Source organism: Watersipora subatra, chromosome 10, assembly GCF_963576615.1.
Source record: "Watersipora subatra chromosome 10, tzWatSuba1.1, whole genome shotgun sequence".
Taxonomy (NCBI): domain Eukaryota; kingdom Metazoa; phylum Bryozoa; class Gymnolaemata; order Cheilostomatida; family Watersiporidae; genus Watersipora; species Watersipora subatra.
Genome location: NC_088717.1, coordinates 44,417,800 through 44,437,922, shown reverse-complemented (window position 1 = coordinate 44,437,922; position 20,123 = coordinate 44,417,800). Strand labels below are relative to the sequence as shown.

General features: G+C 34.5%; 1 protein-coding gene across 6 annotated transcripts in view; it reads left to right on the top strand.

The window, feature by feature from the left end:
• The window catches only part of LOC137405857 (testis-specific gene 10 protein-like), a 41,811-nt gene extending 32,945 nt beyond the window's left edge, over positions 1 to 8,866 (top strand). For 4 of the 6 annotated variants that reach the window (XM_068092288.1, XM_068092286.1, XM_068092284.1 and 1 more), the window contains 4 exons: positions 782 to 922; positions 1,798 to 2,025; positions 2,592 to 2,682; positions 8,085 to 8,866. In XM_068092288.1, coding sequence (XP_067948389.1) covers positions 782 to 922; positions 1,798 to 2,025; positions 2,592 to 2,682; positions 8,085 to 8,186 — 562 coding nt within the window. In that variant the 3' untranslated portion in view covers positions 8,187 to 8,866. Of the gene's footprint in view, positions 1 to 781; positions 923 to 1,797; positions 2,026 to 2,591; positions 2,683 to 3,681; positions 3,718 to 8,084 lie in introns of all 6 variants that reach the window. The other 2 variants (XM_068092289.1, XM_068092287.1) reach the window with 2 other exon arrangements.
• Positions 8,867 to 20,123: the final 11,257 nt, after the last annotated feature.

Sequence of the window (20,123 nt, the reverse complement as noted above, 5' to 3'; positions counted from 1 at the left end):
CCCGTAGCTGCTTTGTCTCCCTGTACAAAAGAGGTAAGCAGGTCTGAAAAATTAAACCTCTTTCTTTCCATACTCCAGTGATGTTCTTCAGAATCTAGTTATGTATCTTGCTTCACACAATTTTATCTAGGTAGAATATAAGCCAGTGCTTTCCAATTCGTTGTCATCACTGAGCCTCCTATGACTGACGAGGGCAATCTCGCACCCCTTGCTTTGAATGAAATCAAAAAGGCTCATAACATAATAAAAAAACAGACATATTCGGAATACATGAAAACGACATGTTATTGGAAGGTTATTCTAAGAATTTCACTCAGCAGCAACATATAAAGGACATGCTGATAGGTTATGAAGAATTAGAAAGAATAATGTTCAATTCAGAAGATTTTTTTTCGTCAACAAATATACTTTCTTCATCTTTACGATTGATTCCTGCACCTCCGTTAATATCAGCTCGCGAGCCTTAGTCTCAGCCTTAGCCTCTAATCTAAAAACCCTGATCTGAAAAAAAACAATTGTCATAAAAACCCTGTGTCACCTTTTAATATGTATCTCTTACTCCCGCTTTGTATCAGTAGTAGTGTCTTTAAAGGACGAGTAACATTTCTATGGTGAGTCCATATATTCTACCTTATTCACCTTATATTCTACCTATTCTATTTTATTGCTATATTCTACCACAGCATAAAATTCTCGTACAAAGTAACAAGTGAAAGCCTCACCTTACTTAAGCATAGCTGGTAGTCCTTTAGTGTCTCACAATATTTTTTTGACATCTCAGAGATCGTCAGCGGCTGATGAGTCTCGAGCAGGTGCTAGCAGTGAATCGAGATCAAGAGTTTCAGTCGAAGCTCTCTCTGCAAGAGTCCGCTTCTGAGGTTCAACTCATGAAAGACAGACTCACCCTCAATGAAACCAAAGTGTGAGTCATGCTTAATATGAAACCAAAGTGTGAGTCATGCTTAATATAAAACCAAAATGTTAGTCATGCTTAATACGAAACCAAAGTGTGAGTCATGCTTAATATGAAACCAAAGTGTGAGTCATGCTTAATACAAAACCAAAATGTGAGTCATGCTTAATACGAAACCAAAGTGTGAGTCATGCTTAATACGAAACCAAAGTGTGAATCATGCTTAATATGAAACCAAAGTGTGAGTCATGCTTAATACAAAACCAAAGTGTGAGTCATGCTTAATACAAAACCAAAGTATAAGTCATGCTTGATATAAAACCAAAGTGTGAGTCATGCTTAATACGAAACCAAAGTGTGAGTCATGCTTAATACGAAACCAAAGTGTGAGTCATGTTTAATACGAAACCAAAGTGTGAGTCATGCTTAATACAAAACCAAAGTGTGAGTCATGCTTAATACGGAACCAAAGTGTGAGTCATGCTTAATACGAAACCAAAGTGTGAATCATGCTTAATACGAAACCAAAGTGTGAGTCATGTCTAATACGAAACCAAAGTGTGAGTCATGCTTAATATGAAACCGAAGTGTGAGTCATGCTTAATACGAAACCAAAATGTGAGTCATGCTTAATACAAAATCAAAGTGTGAGTCATGCTTAATACGGAACCAAAGTGTGAGTCATGCTTAATACGAGACCAAAGTGTGAGTCATGCTTAATACGAAACCAAAGTGTGAGTCATGCCTAATACGAAACCAAAGTGTGAGTCATGCTTAATATGAAACCAAAGTGTAAGTCATGCTTGATATGAAACCAAAGTTTGAGTCATGCTTGATATCGAATCAAACGAATCCTTACCAGCGAAGTTATTTTTTGTTAATAGAGACAGCCAAACAAGAGAATTGGGCCAGTTACGAAATCGTATCGCTGAGCTAGAGGCGGATCTAGAGAGAGCACGACGGCAAATAACCAATGAGAGATTTGAGAAGGAAAGGATTGCTCAGGAGCTTAGAAGGGTCAATGACCGCATGGGAGGGGCAACTCCCTTGTGCTCAAGGTCGGGTCGCACGACTCCACTTACTTCTGCTGACACATCTCTTTCTCCTAACAGGTAAGATTTGCTACCAAATTGTTAACTAAAACTTTATTTTCCGAGCATATCTGATGCTACATCATACTTTGGCTGCCATGATTTGGTTTGATCATTGACCAACTGTTCGGGATCAGCTTTTTTAGTTACATGTAAGATGAGCCGATAGTTTGAAAATATGACGGAAGAATCTCTGAACGTAGTCATTGCTTACTGTTTTTCATAAAGGTCATAGTCAATTATGGTAGGCACAAAGGTGGCAGGCTAAAATTGAGATGTAGGTCACCTCCAAGATGGCCGCTGGCAGATTGAGCATTGGAGGCGGCCGGCTGACATGGTTTGAGATAGGTACTCTTTTAAATAGTCCAAACTGGTGAAAGAGTTCTGGTTGTGTTTGAAACAGCCATCAAATGTGCTGACTCATGTCACACTCATATTGAAGGTGCACATTCGGTGAAAGGTCAATTCTAGATGTCAGCAATTGGTTCAATCAAAGAAATGAATGTTACAGACAATGGCTGTCTTATAGGCTGTTGTTCCTCAAGCCACTGACAGCTCGTAGATGTTAATTCATTTATCCATTTCAGGCTTTCGGTATCACCATCTGGGCTAACCAGGCATCGAACAGCCACTTCCTCCCATCTCTCTCCGGCGGCTGCTGTTCCCAGCGGTGATAAGGTGGGTCTCCTAGCACTGTTGATTACTTATAGTTTGGTTACATATCTCTAAAAATTTCATGCTGCTGTAATTGAGGAGGCGGTTAGCTTGAATCGGTAAAGTAGATTAATCCTTGCTATAAGATGCTGAGGTCATTCTAGGAGAAGCAACTCAGGTTAGAGCTATATGAATACATTTATTATAATATGTTTACTAATATTAAAGATGAACTTGCACGCAATTTTAGTAGATTTTATCAAGAAATATAAGTACTTTTTATTATCTGTGATTGTTTTTTATGTTTGATGTCATCTGTCTGCCGGAATGTTTCAAGATAAAAATCGGCCAAACTTGATCGGGGTAAAAACAGTCGGGAAAAAATGTGGGCAAAATGACATCAATTAATCTTTGATTAATATTAATCTTGAAACATCCTGACAATCAGATGACCTTAAACATCAAAAACAATTGTTAATGATAGAAAAATACCGACAATTTCGGTTAACTTTTACTAAATTATTTTAATTATTTTTATTTACTAAATTTTTGTGTAAGTTCATCTTTAAGAGGCTCTCAGGAATCAGATGGAGATTTAAAACCAAATATTATTAGTGACCTGGCTGAAGGCACGGAGCATATACATGTGCATGTGCAGTATGAATGAAATCGGTAAAAAATCTGGAAACGCTTGGCGTTTACACAAACTAACAGACATATTTCGATTTATTGATAGATTATAGATTATACTTAGCATAGGTTCTACACTGGCGATTTTAGCTGAGCTGTTTGTTAGTCACTAGAGTTGTCGCGCACTTGGGAGGTCAACTGAGCAGTGTTCACCTTTTCACCTCACAACTATAGAGCCTTTACTAGCTAACTATAAGCTACCTGGGCAGATAGTAGCTCATTGTAGTCAGTGACCTTGGCTGACCAGTTAAAGGCGCTGTAAGGTCAGCTGCAATGCTGATGTATGATTGTTATGTAATCCCATGTTATGTAATCCATGTTATTTCATTTTAGCCTTCATCTGTAGCGAGTCAAACGCCTTGATATTGGGTAATTTTTAACTCTAAACTAATCTTGCTCCTATTATTTTTGTTCAGCTTTTTAACTGCCAAGTCTAACGGCAGCGCACTCTGGCTATTTTAACATGCTGCCAGCAAAACAGTTTTAATAAAGCTTTTTCTCTCAGAATTACTTGAAACTGTTAATATTATTAGTTGTTCCACTCTGAAATCTAAATATTGATAGGAAGCATTCAGGCCGAATGCTGCTCTTAAGCCGTAGGTCATCAGTTCAATTTACAGTTAGGGTGGGGTTACACTGGCCACATATGCGTATGTTCAAGTCACAGTTAGGTTGGAGTAACACAGCCACATAGTTATAAGTTCGATTCAGTCAGGGTGGGGTTACACAAGCCTCCTTTTTTGTTTCATTTTAAGTTTTGTGTTTTCATCTAAACAGGTCTAAGAATTGTCAACTTCAGGCAATGCAAGTTTTACGTGCAAACTGTCATGGCTCTGACTTGTCAATCATTCCTTTATTTGTAAACATAATAATCATTAGCGCACCTGAGTAGCTCAATCCACAGCGGATGGTATTTCTTGTAAAGTCTATAATACTTTTGAATAAAAGATGTTTTAATTTTGTGCTACAAACAAAATTAAATTTTACTCGCTGAAAAGGAATCAGCTGTCGACAAACTGTAAATCAGCAAATAACTAGACAGACGAGCTGCCAGTTCTGAAAAAAACTAATTCTTTGTTGCTCTTGCAGTCGTTATATTCTTTTGAAGCTTTGAAATCTTCCCTCTTTTTTATTATTTTCATATAATTTCTATATTTTTTTGAGTTGAAGCGTGTCTGTGTTTATATGTAGTGCTAGTGAAACTAGAGAGAAACCTTCTCTAACTTCAGTCTGCTAATTTGTTTGCCAAAGTGAAACTGATTGAATATGCGCTCTGTACGTTTGGCCGTATGACCTAAGTATGACCTTAGTACTACCACCTGACTTACATAAATTAGGTTCACTAGGTTTAGGTAAATTTATTTGCAAGAGATGACAACTTTAAAACAAAACCATTCTAGTAAATATGCCAGTTCGCTAATTAGTCACAATCTTGGTTATTTTAGTTCCTGTTTGTAAACTGAAACTAAATTATTCACGGTGCAATGGTGACTCCAGGCTCAGGTCTTTTAGTAGCTCGTCTTGTTGAGTATCTAGTCTATCATGATTTTTGCAATATAAAATGTCCAATATGAGCAAATATTTGTCACGACATGCAAGGTTATTTCCAACATGTATATATGACATCCAATATTTTTTAGTGTTACAATTTTGTTAAACAGATTTGGTTGAAATTGAAAAATAAAGATAATACAAATTGTATACAGTGAAGAAATGAAACTATATATATATATATATATATATATATATATATATATATATATATATATATACATGTATATATATATACATGTAAATATATACATGTATATATATACATGTATATATATATACATGTATATATCTATATATACATGTATATATAGATATATACATGTATATATATATACATGTATATATATACATGTATATATATACATGTATATATATATACATGTATATATCTATATATACATGTATATATATACATGTATATATATATACATGTATATATCTATATATACATGTATATATCTATATATACATGTATATATATGTGTGTGTGTGTGTGTGTGTGTGTTCCTTACTCTTACACTGAACCTATTCCCTACACTTCTGCTCTCACGTCCTTAAAATGAAGCAACAAAAAACTGAATCTCTGCTGAATATTACACATTAATTTAGTTTTACATTTATATTGTTTTCTATAATGTTTTCGCTTTATGGTAACTATGTGTGTATGTAGTTGCCTGAAATATTTAGGTTTTATGTGCATTTTGATAAGTTATGCAAAATACGATACGTTTTTAATAAAAGATATTTGTTTCAACATATAATAGTTTTGACACACAAAGTAAATGGCAGAAAGATTAATCCTAGTGCACACAAGGATGAATATTCGATGAAACCTTTCAATGAAATTTGTTGAGATGAAAACGATAGATTTGTTAAGATTTATAGCGATCAAGCACTGTTAGGTTTCATAAGATTGGTTGGAGAGAGGATCGGTATGATTTGGTAGTAGGTTTTTGTCACTTCTTTATTTTATGAAGCTATTGGTTGATTTTTTGTGGAAAAAAGTCAATTCTCTGCATTTCTAGTTTACCCACTCAGAGTAACTACAATAGATAAGTTGATAGCAAATTTCTCAGTTAAAAAGTTACACCAATTCTAAATAAAAATAAACCATGATAGTGTCTGTATGGTTTTAAGAAGAAATTATGTCACCGTTTGTGTAGAATGCAGCTTGCATAATAATTGGCCGAATCATTGAGTCGTACGAAATGATTAAAAAAATTTAGGTGACATGTGACTGCCCACGAAACTAATGTTTCATTTTTTCTGAGTTTCTTCCTCTCAGGGAATAGGCCTGACTTCGCGTGTTAATGTTTAGCTGTGCTAGATATCTTTTTGGAGTTTTGTCACTCCGTTTATTACTGGTTACACTTTCCAATCTAACTGCTGTTTATATACTCGCTCATTATTCGTTGTGGTATGTAGGCCATGACAACCGACAAGCTTTGTTGATTTGACAATGACAGCAAAGCTTGTTGACAACTTGAACATATCGAAGTATACAGCAATTTCCTAAGCTAACTGAAGGTGTCTGGGGTCCCCTATGAAGGCTATAGCAGTCTACCACTTATTATGATGTTATGCAATCATCATTGCTTAATTACTAACAAGCCTAGTCGTATGTCTCCAGGATTGGCAGCGTATTTGGCTGTCTCTACTGGTGAATTTTGTTACTTCACGGGAATACTTTGGCTTATCTTGTTCTTGATATATCATAATTACAAGTCTATAATGATATGTCAAGTATACATTATTGTGTTGCTATGGTTATATAACTCTATGCATTCATAGATTAGTAGCGCGAGATAACTCCTGATTTTACATGTAGTTGCAGTATTACAGCACTGCTAGATACCAAATTCATCACAAAGTTCTTTAAAATACTGCACGCCTGGTTGAAACAATTAGATTTGAAATTTAAGGGAATGAGATGGGTTTTGCCAAAAAAATACTTACATCTTTGGTCAAAATTCATTCCATTTTTTCAGGATATCAACCGGTCTAACAATGAAACTAAACTGAGGTTGATTGCATCTGCAGTTTTATTTTTTTAAACTTGGTTCATTATGAACCAAGTTTGTTATAAGAGTTTTTCTAACATTTCTCTGTACGTTATTGTTAAAGTACTTTTTGGAAGTTGTATAGTGAGAGAAAGAAAACAAGGAATATCTCAAATTACTCAAGAGTCATTCGTGTTTACATGCTAACTCAATGTAAAACTTTTATAGCAGATATGGCACCTGGCAGCAAGTGTTTGTTTGCTAGATTTTAGTGCGAAAAACTGCTTCCATTGTTCAGCTTTATACAATCCACCATTAAAGTTGTAGTCAAGTTTTATAGGCACCTACCTTGTCCGTAAGAGAAGGCTATAATGTATTTAAGGTGGAGGGTAGTAGCATATGAAATAAGTATACAACCACTAGCCGGTTTTGTTGCCTATTCAAAATATGCATACATTGAAGTTAGGGTTTTGCGGTTTGTGTCCTTCTCAAAATAGTACAGCTAAACTCAGAGAGATACCTGCTATACAAATCCTTAAACTTTTGAATTAATTTGCCAAAAATTTAGTGTTCAGTTCTATCAGCAATATTCCTTGCAGAAATAAAGTTAACTTGGGGTGTTTGTGGGTTGGTGTGGTCACAAGATATCAGCAAGACATGAATAAGCAGTCATGATCATTGAGATCATGAATTGTTGTGAGGTTATGTGGTTTTATTACTAACCCAGGTGGTAGTTTGTGACTCCAATTATTTTATATTATTACTTATTATTCACATATATGCAACTATGATCAGTTGCTGTTGTGGAAATCTCCTTATTTTAAAGTCTACCTTAAAATATTGACTTATTGTAAGTTTGGATTCAAAACTTCTTTGAACTTACAAATATAACCGGACTTATGTTTTTAGTGCTATATATATTTTACTGCTACATTTTATCTATTTTATGCTGTGGTTTATTTTATTTATTTCAAGTCATATTTAATTTTTCTCATAATATTTTGTTTTATATTTTTATGCTACATTTTATGCTATATTTTATTTATTTGATACTATATTTGGTTTCTGTATAATGCACTTTTATTAAATATTTAGCATTTTTGTTGGCTACTATAATAATCATAGCAGAGGTCGAAGTCGAGCTGTACTCTAGTATTGTAACTCATTCAGACTTGATTGTAGAACTCTGACTCTAGAAGTCTTACTGAGTGGATTAAAGTCACAGAGAGAAAAGTTGCTGCGTTTAATGCGGCAGCAAGCAACCTGTCAGCCGCCGTTTCATAGCCGCATCGCTGTGCTACGTTATATTACTCAGCTCAAAGTGACTGTCTGTACGTTATTTCATATGGTAATGCACTTTGAGATCTTTCTGCTCACAGGATGTTTCAGAAACAACTTGGTTCAACTTTCTTGTTTTGTTGCTTCTAATTGGTTAAGTTTGAATTAGTTGCATGTAAATGTACATAGAATTTAGGCTTTTGATCATTAGTCAGTTACTAAGGCTCTTGTTTATTACATTTGCATTAAATCAAAGTAAACACACCCTTATTTTATACTATTATGTTAACAATATGTATGCTGACTATATGAGGTCTATAGACATAGTTGCCAGTCATTTTATTTAATTGTAATATTAACTATATTTTTTGCGGAACATTTTGTAATTTTTTTCATGTTTTTTCTTGTTAAATTTACAAGCAAGTTTATCACTTTCTTTTATTTAAAATTTTTATCAAAATTAACTTTTAATAGACAAATTATTTAACCAGGTTCCAAATGCTCTATATTGGTGAAAGTAGGAGTTGACCGAAGAATAACGTTTGCGTGTTCGTTGTTTATTCAACACCTTCGGTGTTTGTCGCTTCATACACCCAACAACTCATCGGCTTCACCACAATTCATATTCTATATTTAGCCTTAGTTCCCAGTGAAATTTGTGGAACTCAACAGAAACATTGCATTATTGGGGCTTCTCACTGGTAGATTTTTTAGTTAAGCTTGAGTTGTATAACAATTGTATTGTATAATTACAAACCTTCATTTTACCTCTATAATGCTTATTCTTATACGTTTAATCCCATGAAAATAATTGTTTTTAGCAAAATTGTAAAATTGCAAATATGTATTCTTGAAGAGTCAAAAATAAGTATTAATGCGTAAAGTGTGAATTTTTTGTCAGACCGTAGACTGTATATGATGGTCGATCTAAAGCAAAAGTCAAGCATTGATTAATGAGTCAATGTCGCTGCGCAGCTCTGACTGTCGATTAAATGATGCAGTGCAATACACTGTAATTTTGCTGCGCCAGCTGTTATATTCATAACTCTATGAAGGTAAGAGAAATAAGGGCAGACTGAGATACAAAGATGTACCTGGGTATAACATGAAGCTGAGAAAACTAGACACAAACAGATGGCAAGAGCAAGTGGAAAACAGCTGCATGGAAGCTGATAAAGCTTAAAGCTGGTTCTCACTATATTGCCGTATGTCAGCGTTTTCCTTTTGGCATTTATCGTCGATTATGGAAAATGTGAACTGATGGCAGCAACGAAGCACCGCTGACACATCAGGAAAGTTTGCAGGTGTCAAACTTTCCCAATCTTCCGCCAAGCATCGACGACCGCCTTTTAATTGTGAACCATGCTGGGATGGTCATTCGTGGTTGCTGTTAGCGTGATTTATTTATTTCCGCTTATGAACGTTGCTGCGAGACTAGTATTTGATTTCAGTCCCGCGAAAATCAAGAGGTTTCTTCACGGAAATTTAAAATAAAAAATGAGAGTACTGCGTCACTGATGCAGACGCGGATGGGTTTGTGATAGTGTGAACATCGTGATCATCGACGATCATCAAAGTATTGTGGCATCATTGCCGAAATACAGCGATATAGTGTGAATCAGCCTTAAACCATAAAACAGTCATGGCCAAAACGACCGACTGCAAGAGGAGACAACTTTCTAATGATTAAAGACATTTACTCCTACTGCATAGCTGTGACATGTTTACTATTTACTGTGTGGGTAAAGCAGCTCTGTATATATCTATAAAAAAAGGTTTACTGCAACCGTAAGGAAGTTTACATTGAGGCATCAGTGAGTACTTATCAATGTGCAGTTATAATTTTTTCGTAATAGTCACAACCCTGGACTAAATCAGAAACCCATCTTTCAGGCCATTCAAAAACAGTAGCATTTAGATTGGCATTTTGCTATCCACCCTCCATTATTTAAAAAAATACGGTAGTCTTTGAAGTTCTTGACGTTAGTGTTGACTCGCATTTGCCTCAAGAGGAGTAGATTTTAGACTTCTTTACCTTGGCATCTACTGCCTATTCCCTTCTAGTGGTATTTAAACTCTGCACTGCCTTAGCTACTCTTCAGTCTTCTAAAAAAAACTAGTCCTTGAACTTCTGCTACTTCTGTTACTCTTCATTTGGATTATATCATCCAGCAGCTAGGAATCCTTTAATAGACCTTACCACACTCTAGCAAAGTGTAGTTTCCTAAAACGTAGCGAGGTTTCAGGTCAGACAGAGATATCAGTTGGAGTTTCACAAGTAAAAACTTTCATGTCTTGAGGAGATAGATTGTGCTCCTCCCCAGTTATGCTGAGTTGAAGCAGATGTTCATATGTTTATGGGATGTAAACTATACAAGCTTTTTAGCAAACCAGAATAAATATTAAAAGAATAAAAATTAGAAAATATTGCTCATGTAAGAACTCAATTATAGCTGAAGTTCCTAGATTGTTTGAGCTGGTTAGCTTGAAGACTAAACTAAACTTTTGCTTACTGATTACCATCATCTCCACTCGAACAATAATGTCTTATCAAACAACGCATATTAGCAAAAAAATTTATCTTTGTTCATAAAGTTGAATTTAATGTTTGAATGATTTTCAACTTAAAACTTTTTGCACACCTTTAGATCTAAAAACAAATTTTAAATATTAAAATAAAACTGCTTTTAATCTGGATATACGTGTTTATTTTTAGAAGAACAATATAACCGTATCTTATCTACCACTAAACCAAATTCCACACAACTATATCGACTCTATGTAACTCTTAAGTCGTAGGGAGCTGCATCAAGCCATTAGTGTCGCTATGAGAAACCAGTAAACATATTAAACTTCATTACAATTGTTATGTAATAGTCGTATGCATTCAGCGGGCTGTTTGGTGTTCTCGACCTGACATGATCCGTCAGAGCTAGTGTATCCATAACAGAGAGAACAAAGCACCACAGGAAATACCTGGCAACGAGTATAGCTAATGTCACAACAAGCGCAAATAGCAACATACTCATGCATTAGATTGTATATAAACATAGCAAGTCTACAGTCGCATGGTAGAAGGATATAGATTCTCACATCATGCAGTTGGAGGTTTTGAAAGCTCTTCTACTACTTGCTGCAGGTATGTATGATAAGCTACCATAGAATTAATTCTGAATTTGGTTTTCTAGAAAAAAGAAAATGTGTAAGAAGTCATCTGTTTTTTTGTGTAGGTCAATACTCATCAATACTGCTGATGTTAACACAATGAAATGTATGATTTGCATGCTTCATAGAGATACTATGAAATGCAGAACTCTAATAATAATCTTCATTGAGCTACTAATAACTATTTTCGTTATCAAAATTCATTTTTCCTTATAGTTCTTAATGAAAATGTAAAAAGTGGTCTGCAAGCAATAATACTCGAATGACCATGTCCAAAGGTGGTTCATGTATCGTCACATCTGGTCAAGTATCTTGGTCAGCAGGATACTCGGCCAGACGGATGCTGCCAAGGGTACATCTGGCCAGATGTGATTTAAATTTGAGACTACAGCTAGAATGCTGATTTTTCCAGCAATGTAAAATTGAATTCTTGAAAAGAGTGTATGTGTTTGATAAAAACCTATAAGTTTGCTTGGATATCTGCCAAATTCTTTAAAATATTGCAAAAATTAAAAAGTAATTTTTCACGCCATATGCTCCCAACTTTCTCTTAACTACTGCATACAACTAGGGCCTTATAATGTGCATTCACAATGAACGCAGAATGGTTTTTACATATTATTATATCTATTTTAATTTATGTTATATTTGGTCAGCTGACCTTCAATAAAAAGTTCAGTATTCATAAAAAGAAATGAATCTCTATAAAGCGTTTTCATTAATTTACAGCGAGTGATTCATAAACAGCTCACTGATATTAAAAGAGAGGAAGTAGAAAATTTTTTAGCTTAACCTTGGTACCTAAGGTTTTTTCCTTTTGGCATGCAATGAAAAACATCATTTTGTTGATGATTACTACTGCCAATAATAAGTTAAACAATTAATATATGTTATCCTCAAGAGCAAAAGTGAGAGATTTTCACCGCGATTTTCATTCAGAGCAAGAGCGATAGAAAAGGGAGGCATTTTCTCTCCTAACTTGATTTTTGAATGATTTCTAAATTGCTACACTTTTCAAGCACAACAGTTAGTAGTCATGTGTGGTCTTGTGAGCGCAAACGGAACTCCATATCAGTACTGCATTTAAAAATGTAACAATCCCTTTATATTACTATTAATTTAGTAATGTGTTGGTCAACAGATATACCTTAAAGTGTACCAAAATTAGAAACTGAGGCTTGGTTGAACACCCATCCGTACTTGATGTAATATTACTGTTTCAAAGGCAGCGAGGCGGTTGATTAGTGCAGGTAATAAAGTGTTGGTCCACCAAGCCGCCAGCAGCGAGTTCAAATCCTGTCATAAGGAGTCTTTTTCCTTGAACTCTGAGCATTACTTTGGACATATGGATGAACACGGCTCTTATTATAGTAAAGATCTGCAAGAAACTAAAAAAACTAATAAACTTGCTAATATTATCGTTGTTTTCAATGAGTTCTCTTGTCATAATAGTTATACAGTGTTTGTAGAATACACTAAGAAATAAATACAATAGATGCAATTTAGAATATTATTCCATATGCTGCAGTTGCGCAATGCTGCCTTGGATCAGTGATGACAACGGAAGATGATGATGATGAGGAGGACCTGTACACAACAGAAGAACCAAGCGGTAACAATTAAAAATTAAAATTAAAAATTAAATTAAAAATGATTTTATGCAACATTGTAGTAGATTTTCTCATAAAGTATCAGTATTATCCATCATTTTTCTATCGTTTATTATTTCTATCGTTTATTATTTCTATCGTTTATTATTTCTATCATTGTATTTCAAGCTGAATATTGACAAATCAACTCAACTCAATCGATAACAAGTTACGGTTAAAACACTCGGAAAAAAATTACATGCCAAATGATGCCACGCTGCCGTTGCTGCCATTGATATTGACTATTGCGCTCGAGTTGCACTGTTACGTGTCTCTATTTTGGTCAGTCTCTTTGCTACTATAGACGTCATATTCACACTTTGGCTTAATCTCATTGTTTTGACAGCGATAAAATTTTGTTTGTTTCAAACTTGAAATATCCTGGTAGTGAGATCACATCAAACATCAAAATCAATCGCAAATGTTAAAAAATATTGATAATTTTTGACAAAATCTACAAAGATTTTCGGCAAGATTGTCTTTAAATCTCTAAGTACACAAATATTTAACTTACACATGAAACCTACGCAAGGCATGAATGGCACCAAACTGAGTTGCATTAAGAACTCTTGTGTTGTTATAATTCGTTTAGCTGTTCTTGCTATGACTGTTTTTACTGACTGGATCATTACATGGTGTCAGCAGTGTGTCCATAATGTTAAAATTTAAAAAACTTATTAAAAGGAAAAATTTCTCCATAAATAGTCGTATTAATTAACAAATAGTTTTTTAAAAATTGGTTTGATTAGGCAAATCTAGAATTAACTAGCGAGCAATTTTTCTGAAATCTTCCATCATCTCGTTTTTGAGTTTTTGTAAGTTGAAATTGAGTAGGTTATCAATTTCCCTGAGTAAAGTAACGTTCAATAAGCTAAACAAGTTATATAATACTTTAAATGTATTCATCCACTGAAAAAGTCTTTCTCACTAAAATAATGAACTTAGAGCTAATTTATCTGTGAAACAAAGTTGCAATAAACATTACTTTTTTTACAATACGGGTTGATTTTAATTAATAAAGTGGCATTCATAAATCCCACTTGTTCATTTTCCGTGTTTTTTAGTCTGCTTTAACGCTACACTTAAGCGTTTTCACATTTTTCAGTTGATTTCATGCAAACTTTAGACGAATAGTCTCCGCGTCTTCCGCTAAGTTGCTAGAATTATTTGGTTCCAAAACTTTGTGGCGTTTATGAGAATCAGCCTTATAAACACTCACTCTTATCATCAATATTCTAATTATTTATTATTTTAATCATCACTATTCTTATTAATTCTTAATTAATTCTTATTGATTCTTATTAATTGTTATAGAAATTGAACATTGCTATTCTACAGCTTTTTTCTCTCACCATTCAGACCACACTCAGCTATATCTGACCATGTAGAGTTATTTTTCAGGTATAAAGTGTGCAAAAGGAACCCCTAGTGACAAGGAATATGTTTATTGTGACATTGGCTGTTTTGGATTTTTACAGGATGGAAGGTAAAGTTAAGTTGTTTTAATGTATTACTAGGTCAAATTGTATCAGCATGTTTTTATAGATTTAGATAGGTTTCGGCTTGGCTTGCCAGTGATTTGCAACACAGCAAACATCTCTTGATGAAGTCAGGTGCGGTTTTTTGCTAAGGGCTCACTGAACCATAATAGTAATAATAATAACTAACAAAATAACATAGCTGTCAATAATAATAATTAAATTAATAATAATAAAATAGATGAATCAATAATGATTAATATTTATTTATTATCTAAATGATGCTATATTAATACTGACAACTAGCTCGATTCTCGGCAGTTAGCTGCTAACTTTAGTTGCCATTGGCTAAGTTTCTTTACTCAGAGAATTTGTGTAACATAAGCTAGTAACTTAAGCTAGTCAAAATCTTTACCATAATAAGAGAGTGTCCGAAGCTGTCTGAAGCCAGCTTGCATATAATCGTCAAGTGCATATAATCATCAATTGCATATAATCGTCAATTGCTGATAATCATCAATTGCTGATAATCATAATATTATGCGTCAAGTGTTACTCCAAGCATCTAATAGTAACCAATTGTATTCTTGCAAGCGCTTTTGGCGTTTGTATTATAACCGTTGTAATAAGCATGATGTGCACAATTATTCCATAGTATAGCCAGTTGGATGCTTAGTGTAATGGGTAGCACGCCTGTCTGCATAACTGGAGGCTCCTAGTTCAAATCCAGGGTGAAACGGCTTTTTTATTCCTAAAACTTTATTACTATAGCTGGACACACGAATGTCAGACGACAGTCAGAAAGATTTATATACACTGTGTTTTCATGACGCAAATGACTCGCATCATGCGGGTACGAAGTTGCACGCAAGTTGCATTACATTGCAAAGTTAGTGTTTCTAAGGACATTCGCACGATGCGGTTTGACTCCGGTGCCTTGTTGAAAAAAGGTAAGGAATTTTACGCTATCAGTTAATAATTAGCGACGCAGTTAGTGACACCCGTGTTAGTGACGCACATGATAGCGACACAAACACCTGAAACTCGATTGAAAAAAGATGAAGGAAGTAGTGAAATTGTTTAAAGTAGAATAGCCGATGCGGTATTTTAATGCGCATCATTTGCAAGTGCTGTTTTCATTATTCGCAAGCACGATAGATTCGATTGCAAAACTGCAAAACTCACTTTGCTTGCAATTTTATGCTGTTTCCAAGATGTGGTTAACTTGCGGGTTGGTTCAACTTTGCGAATCATGCGTGCCATGGAACCATAGTTATATATAGGTGAACCATTATTAATAATACATAATTTTAGCAGACGTAGGATTACATGCTCCTATATCCCACGGAACCTAAAACAATGAAAAATTGAATACTACAAGCCTTTTCTGACATTGCTAATAACTCTACTGATTGCAGACAGAGTGACTTAACTCCTAGGCTATGACTTTTAAACTATGAGTGGCGCACATTATCGCAATATATCGACAGTAACCTCTCACTCAAACGGTCATCGTCTGTGATAGCATAGTTCACGCTATCACAAACCCATTTGCATTTACATCAGCGATTATTCCGTGGCATAACATTTCATTACACAATGTGGTTGTTGAAATGATGAAATACTAGTCCAGCTGCAACTATCATAAAGGGAAATATAGATCACGCAGTCTGCAATAGCCAATCACAAAAGTGGTGCACATTGCTCAGACTGTTGTGAATTATCTGCAAAATATTGAGGAAGTTTGACAGTTGCAATGTTTGCCAGCATATCTGAGTTGCCTCGGTGATGTCATCGGTCTACAGTCTACAAATAATCACAGAGAGGACAACCCCAACATACTGCGATACAGTCTGAACCAGCCTCGAAAGCTAAGACTAGTGCATCCATGCCTACTGGTCCAAAATGTCTTATCTGCTAACAGCAGGTTGGGGGTTCAATTCTCAGAAAAAGGCCACCAGTGGTGACTGGAATGAACTGCAACTTTAAATTGTTCTCTGAAACTGGTCATGTCTCCAGTTTTTGAGGTTCCCTTGCCACTGGACTCAGACATGCCCAGCCAAAGTCACAGAGACACTTTAACAGTGGAATGTTCACAGAGACATTGTTTGTGCAACAGTGCTGTTAAAAACATCCAGAGCCTCTGCTTGCAGAAAGCTAAGCAAACATCATATAAACTCGATGTTCAAGGATTGTTCACACCAAAAAGCTAAGACTACGTATATCGCTTTGGCATCTAATAAGACATGAAACTATTGTTTACTCAAATCTGTGTTTGCTGTCATGCCAAATCTTGCTTGAGAATATTCTGATTAACTCACTTTCAAAAAAAGCTTACCAAATGTGACAATCTATGTCATTTTTAGATTCAAATGTGATAGTTTTTTAGCCGGAATGAATGGCTTGCCAAATGATGAGTTTTCTTAAGCAAATCTTTTGAGAATCCGATGGTTTTCCTAATCCCTGCCAATACTTAAACCAAAACTATCTCAAATGTTTTTATTATGAAAACATAATCTCTGATTCAGTCTAAATAAGCAAAAAAGTTTGCTCTCCATTTTCTACCAAAGCCACAGTGCCAAGTGTTTCATTTACAACTCTAACATAGCCACAGTTCCGAGTGTTTCATTTACAACTCTAACATAGCCACAGTTCCGAGTGTCTCATTTACAACTCTAACATAGCCACAGTTCCAAGTGTTTCATTTACAACTCTAACATAGTCACAGTTCCGAGTGTTTCATTTACAACTCTAACATAGCCACAGTTCCAAGTGTTTCATTTACAACTCTAGCATAGCCACAGTTCCGAGTGTTTCATTTACAACTCTAACATAGCCACAGTTCCGAGTGTTTCATTTACAACTCTAACATAGCCACAGTTCCAAGTGTTTCAACTACAACTGTGTGTTTAGCACTGAAAACAACAATTGACTGTTTTTGGTTTTTTTCAAAATCAAAATAATTATTGGTTTTGATATTTCTTTTTCAGCTCAGAACTAGGATGCTTGTCAGATTTCGATATTTCAACTAAGGGATTTGACAAGCCTACAAGTTGCAGTCAATTTTACAAAGACGGGAGCTGTAATACAATTGGTAAAGTTGAGGTATGTGTCAGTTGTTCTTATGCATAGTTATCAGGATAAGCAGTTCTGTTTACTCCTTTCCTTTAAATCTATCACTAAGTTTGTGAAACTTGTGAAAGTACAAAAAAATATGGATTATGCTGAAGCGAGTATGCTGAACACGTAGAAAGTGGATAAAATAGTGGGATATCACTAACTACAGCTCAACTTTTACTGGTATTTATGATACTTATATATAATATATACATGTATATAAATTTATATAATTATAAATATAAATAATTATAATATAATTTAAATTTAAATATTATAATATAAAAATATATAATTTATATATATATATGTATAATATAACTATTATACATTAATAATATATTTATATATAACATTTATATATATTTATTATTAATATTTATATAAATTTTTTAAATATATTATTTACATATATTCAATTATGATATTTATTTTGAGCTATTTAAATTATACTATTTACTCAGAGTACCCATTTCTATTTGCAGCATATAAGCACTAACCACGTACAAAACAGTCAGGTACAGGGTACCTCGTGTCAAGTTTGAATTATTTTATTAGAAAATACAGATGTTTTCTTCTCATTTTGAAAATTTTTATTGTTTAATGTGATCTGACTGCTAAGACCTTTCAAAATTAAGATCAACGAAATTTGATCATAGATGAAATGCTCAATAGAAAAGGATGTGCTCAGACTTCCTCAAAAATGACGTCAGGAGTCATGCATACTGCTTGCGGTTTGTGTATATGCAGTCTCATTGGCATCAGGTGTTTTTAAGTTTACACAGCATTTAGAAGAAAATGATAGGACAATTTCTAACCAATTTACTTTTAAATTATTCAATGCGTCTGTAGCGATGTATCTATAATTGAAGTTTTATTCCAACAAACAGGAAGAAATACAAAATAAAGTATATGCCAATAGAGATGCGTAACACTACAGTTTGAATGCAATAGCCGATGTCATAACGAAGGAACAAACTAGTGGCATCGCTTTAGGAAAAACATTTTTAGTCTGAGTATTTTAACTGTAATCAAATTTTACCGATGGTAATCTTGAAACATCTTGGCAGTCAGATCTTCTTAAAACAACAAATAAAATCTCGAAGAACAAAAAAAACGTCAATACTTTCTGATAAAATCTTTTAAAATTGGGTGTATCTACTCAAACCTACATTTAGTTGTTGGTGTGACCCTTGAATCATTAATGAAACTTACATTCAATCAAGAAATAATAAATCGACAGCCATTTTTCTGTGCCATTGGCTGATTGCCAACTCCTAGAGCCTATTACTACCGCACGACTTGATCTAAAGAAAAAAATTCAATTTAAAAGCCAGCCTCAACCATTGGTGTTAGAGTCTGATTACATTTGATCTTTATGGTAGAAAGATTTCTGTAACCTTAAAGCACAACTTTGCTCTGATAATCCATCTATATGTATATATATTTCTTAAATTGGGTGCCTGTTTGTCCAGCTATAGCTATTAAAATCTTGGAATAAAGAATCCATATTGCGGAAGATTTGATCTAGGACCCTCCCGTTTGCCAGTCTGATTCCTTACCAAACCAGCCACACGCGCTTGACGTATTCATTAGGTGATATATGTCGCTATATGAGAGCAAATACACTACCGCTCTCCGTTACGACGCAACGTGATGGTGCAACGTTGGGTGAGAAAGGGTCACGACATTTTATGTGCGTTCAATCGTTAGAGCAAGTACATGTAGTTAGCTATTATTAGTAAGCTTACTTAAATTATCCATTGGCAATGTGCCAGGTTAATAGCAAGTGGCAGGCAACTGCATTGTTTATAGGCTGATTTTTGATGGCCGGCGTTGCCCGGTATTAAAAATCAGCTAGCAATGGCAAATGTTGTTATATGATAAATACAAATAAACTTTCTGTCTAAAGACTTTTTATTACCTAGGTCTGGTAGTACAGCTAGTTCCTTTATAAAACTAAATATTGCTTGTATTACTATAGTGGTACTTACGTTTACAGTACTGTGTAACTTGCTGCGACACCAGTGAATGCTCGAATGACTTTGAAGACAAATGTGACTATCTCGGACAGCCTGATGAAGAATGCAGCGTTGGATGCATCAGGGTTGCCGCCTTGTCGCTTCTGGGCTTCTGTCTGGTTACTAGATTCTTTTAAAATTTAATTTCTTCGCGCTATACAAAGCTGTCATTGTGAGAGGCATCAGAACATCAACTTATTATTGGTGTTTATATAGATAGGTAAAGAGCTTTACACTGTTACAGGTAAAGGAATATCTATTGGTCTAATTTACTACCAAATAATCTTAGGCATAAAAGTATTATAAAGATTTCTAATTTTAGAATTAAATTCTTTCGACATTTGTAAAGGTAAAATTTATGCAATCTTTGAATGCTCTTCTTTGCAAAACTTTTTTACTAAAATGCTGCTCATTTTTGGGTAAATTTAACAAATTTCAGATTTTAGCTTTGTCCTCCGTTTTACCCAGAAGTCAAAAAGTACTTTGAAAGATTTCAGAGATGCTTCTCACAGC